The sequence below is a fragment of the Cicer arietinum genome, chromosome 1 (genome assembly GCF_000331145.2).
Source record: "Cicer arietinum cultivar CDC Frontier isolate Library 1 chromosome 1, Cicar.CDCFrontier_v2.0, whole genome shotgun sequence".
Taxonomy (NCBI): domain Eukaryota; kingdom Viridiplantae; phylum Streptophyta; class Magnoliopsida; order Fabales; family Fabaceae; genus Cicer; species Cicer arietinum.
The window spans coordinates 22,903,465-22,907,751 of NC_021160.2; the positions used below are offsets into that span (position 1 = coordinate 22,903,465).

Below are 4,287 nucleotides of genomic sequence, written 5' to 3' on the forward strand. Positions count from 1 at the left end.
ACCGACGTTGCAACTCCCGGTTTCACTCTCCATTTGTATTTCAGGTTGGAGCTGAACCGGAAGTTGCTTGTCTTTATTCGTATTCACCAAGAGTGCCACTTGCTCCGATAGGATTCTGAGCTTCTCTAATACTTCCTCGTTGGAAGGTTTTTGGCGCTTCTCTTGAGGAAAAAAGCTTTTGGGAGTTACGCCAAATCCTTTCCCCCTCACTCGACCGGAATACTCAGGGACATTAAACACTTTCCCAAGAATGTCCCTGCACGTATCCTTGTTGCCCTCTTGAGTTTCAGAACTTTGTTCAATAGTTTCCTAAAATACATGTAACATTAAAAAGATAAGTTCAATAGCATTTTTAAAATACAATATTAAAAAATATTAAAGTGATAATATACTTACACAAAGTTCTACAACTTTCTTGACATTTTCATTATCAACCACTCCTTCTTTATTAACACGCGCTTCCTTCCACAATATATGACGACCCAAGGGTTGATCGGCTTGGGTGTCTTTTCTCTATTCGTTAAAATCATAAACAAAATAATACAAATTAGTTACACACTATAGTTTATAATACAAATTACTTCATTATATAAAAGTGATGTTTAATTACTTACAATTTGTTGTTCAAGGCGTGCATATCCCATACGTGATTTCTTGTATGGGTGTTTTGGGTTGCTTGCCCGTTCGCGATTTGCCGTACTAATATTCTATATAAAAAAAAAATTGCAATTGTGTAAAAATTTAAAATACGCTACGAATATGAATAATAAAACACAAATGCTAATAAATTAATCACTTACGACAAACGCCGGGTCAGAACGTTTGGAAACAAATGCACTCCATTCATCCTTTGATATATAATGTTGATATATCTTTGGAGGTTCAGCATTTGTGTTTCCTTCTCTATCTTTTAGATAGAAATTTGAGAGATGGGATCTAAATCCACGATGGATTTTCCCAGCAACTCTCAAAACATATGACTTTCGTTCCTCATCAAGAACAAAAGTGGTCTGCAATGAAAACAATTATAAGTAATGTATTTTACAGAAAAAAAATTATAAATGACAAAAGAGTAGATCAAAATATTTACTTGAATGTCATTCCAGATGATATCTTTGGCATCCTTCAACGCCTTATCTCTCCAGTTGTCTATTGTTATTGGGACATTTTGACGAACAACAGCCCCAATGTAGCTTACAAACATGGAGCTGTTGGGGTCAACTGGCTGACCACTCTCGTTCCAGCCAACCTAATAAACTCATATAGTAAGTACATGCCCTAAACCCTAAAAAAAGATAAAAATCACACAGCAAACAAAGTATAGTATACCTCAAATTTAATCCCACTACTCCTTGCTTTAATCACCTTTTGCATTATAGTTGCACCACGTTTGACTTCTTTTTCATAAGTCTTGGAGGTGCCAACTTCTTCATTTTGAACTTCTATATCTTTGTTTGTATCCATTTAACTACAACAAGTTCAACATGCAGTTTAGTATAACATCAACAAGCTCAACATGGATCATGCATTATTATAAACAACCTCAACATGTATCAGTATATCTTAAAAAAGCTCAACATGCATTTTAATGATTACAAAAAATTTATAACATCAATACCTGAATAATGGTTCGAAGAAAGATGAAATCTAAAGAAAAGAGGGAACGCAGAAAGTTCACAGAAATATGGTTCAAAGAAAAGAGGGAACGGTACACAGAAATATGGTTCACAGAAATACGATATTGAAGAAATACGTAATGAGGGTTACGTATTTCAATGAAAATATATTGTGTGAAATAAGAGAGATGATCTTGGATGGAAATAAGGTTCGAAATGAAGGAGATGATCGTGGAAATAAGGTTCGTAATGGACGGGATGATAGGGTTTGCAAAAGAATTGTAAAAGACCTCTATGTGTTATTATGTTATATGAATGTTTTTTAAAGCCTTTTACAGCGCTTTTACACATAAGCGCTCTAAAATGTCTCTTTATGTTAATTTTAAAAGGCTCTTTTACAGCGCTTTTCCCAATAAACGTTGTAAAAGACCTCTATGTGTTATTATGTTATATGAATGTTTTTTAAAGCCTTTTACAGCGCTTTTACACATAAGCGCTCTAAAATGTCTCTTTATGTTAATTTTAAAAGGCTCTTTTACAGCGCTTCTCCCAATAAGCGTTGTAAAAGACCTCCTTGTTTTATCATGGTATATGAATGTTTTTTTTTAATCCTTTTACAGCGCTTTTCTAAATGAGCGCTGTAAAAGGCCTTATTGTTTTTGTGTTTTGTTATGTTATTTTTTAAACAAGCTCAACATGCAAAACCCACATAAATGGTCACCACCAAAATCTCTTCTCCTTTTATGCATCTTCTTCACAAACATCAAAGCTTACTCTTTCACAATTCAATCTCCACCTCAACACCCTTTTTATCTCTTTACATTCTCTTTCCTTCTTAAATCGAAACTTAATTGGTATTCAGGATCATTGCCATGTTGCGAAAAATGGGTTTGTGTCTGATGTTTTTGTTAACAATGTGTTTTTGGGGATTCCCATGATGCGTACAAGGTGTTTGAAGAAATTCCTGTTAGAGATAGTCATGTTAGGTGTCTGATGAATATTATTTTTAAAGCTTTTTTACAGCGCTTTGTCAAATAAGCGCTGTAAAATGTCTTTTTTACTTATTTTCAAAAGGGTCGTTTACAGCGCTTTTTATAAAAAGCGTTGTAAAAGACCCTTTTGAAAATAAGTAAAAAAGACATTTTACAGCGCTTATTTGACAAAGCGCTGTCCAATCGAATTGGCACTTAATTTACATTATATAAGTGACATTAGTAGCAAACTGTGAGATGTTATAACACTCAATTAATTGTGATATGCACGCCATATTAGAATATTAGTATAAACCATTTGCCTTACTAATTGGGATATAAACCATTCAAATTATATAAGTGACTTAATTTGCTATTCTGCCATATTAGTATAAAACACTCAATTCAAATTACATGCATATTTATCACAATAATTCAGATTATATTCATATTTATCACAATAATTCAGATTATATTCATATTTATCACAATAATTCAGATTACATGCATAGCTTATATAAAACAATTAAACATATACATTAAGATGCCCTTCTTCTTTTCCTGGTGACATTCACATTTGTTTGTCCATTTACAATACGAAACGATGGATTAATCCAAATTCCCTCATCATGATCATCTCTAAGATATAAACCATCATCAGTTGAATCAATTTCATGTGGTTGTTGTGATGTTGCAAATAAAAGATCATTACCAACATCTTCATCATTATTGTTATCATCACTTATTTTATTGGTCGATAGGACAACAAACCATTTATCATCAGAAGGATCAGTGACATAAAACACTTGTTGAGCTTGCGACGCTAAAATAAAAGGCTCGTCTTTGTATCCCACCCTATTAAAATCGACAAGCAAGAATCCTGACTCATCAATCCGAACGCCATTATTATTATCGACCCACTTGCAACCAAATATGGGAACACGAAACATTGTGTAGTCTAACTCCCATATGCGCTCGATAACCCCAAAATATGATAGATTTGCATATATTGGGTTTTTGTCTTTTGCACTTGAGACATGCATCGCTTCAGCTACGAGAGTGACTCCACTATTTTGCATAGTGGTCTGATCATCTTGTTCTTTGGTATAAAATGTGTAGCCGTTAATAACATAACCAGTGTAAGAAAAGACATGTAAGCTCGGACCATTTGCTAGCCACCTCAATCTATTTGAAATTGATCCGGGGTCTATATCAAATTTTGACATTATGTGATTTTTTAACCATGTTACAAAACTTCGATTGTGCTCTCGAGTTATCCAATTTTGATTCCTATTCATGTTCAAACGAGATAACTGATCAATGTGTATTGTAACATACGGTTGAACCTCATCATCATTGTGCAGAACATACAATTGTGCCTGCTCCCATTCTGTCCTTGATATAGTCAGTAGTCTCCTTCCAGTTATCCCTTCTCCTGATAGTCTTCCCGAATGACGAGACATGGGAAGCCCTATGGATTCAACATTGGACAGATATTCAGTACAAAATTCAGCAGCCTCTTCAACAATGTATCGTTCAGCAATACAACCTTCTGGTCGACTTCTACTTTTTACGTACCCTTTTAATATTTTCATATATCGTTCTATCGGATACATCCATCTCATATAAGCTGGCCCACAAAGTTGTGTCTCCTTAACCAGATGAACAGTAAGGTGAACCATTATATCAAAAAACGATGG

The 4,287-nt window shown here is 34.2% G+C and overlaps 1 protein-coding gene across 1 annotated transcript; it reads right to left on the reverse strand.

Moving 5' to 3' along the window:
• Nucleotides 1–316: 316 nt before the first annotated feature.
• LOC140920153 (uncharacterized) lies at nt 317–1,674 on the reverse strand. The gene is made up of 3 exons (XM_073367798.1): nt 1,091–1,674; nt 801–1,010; nt 317–707 (listed from the first exon to the last, which is right to left on the reverse strand). The coding sequence occupies exons 1-3, from the start codon at nt 1,202–1,204 to the stop codon at nt 603–605; spliced, it is 429 nt and encodes a 142-aa protein (XP_073223899.1). The 5' UTR covers nt 1,205–1,674; the 3' UTR covers nt 317–602.
• Nucleotides 1,675–4,287: the final 2,613 nt, after the last annotated feature.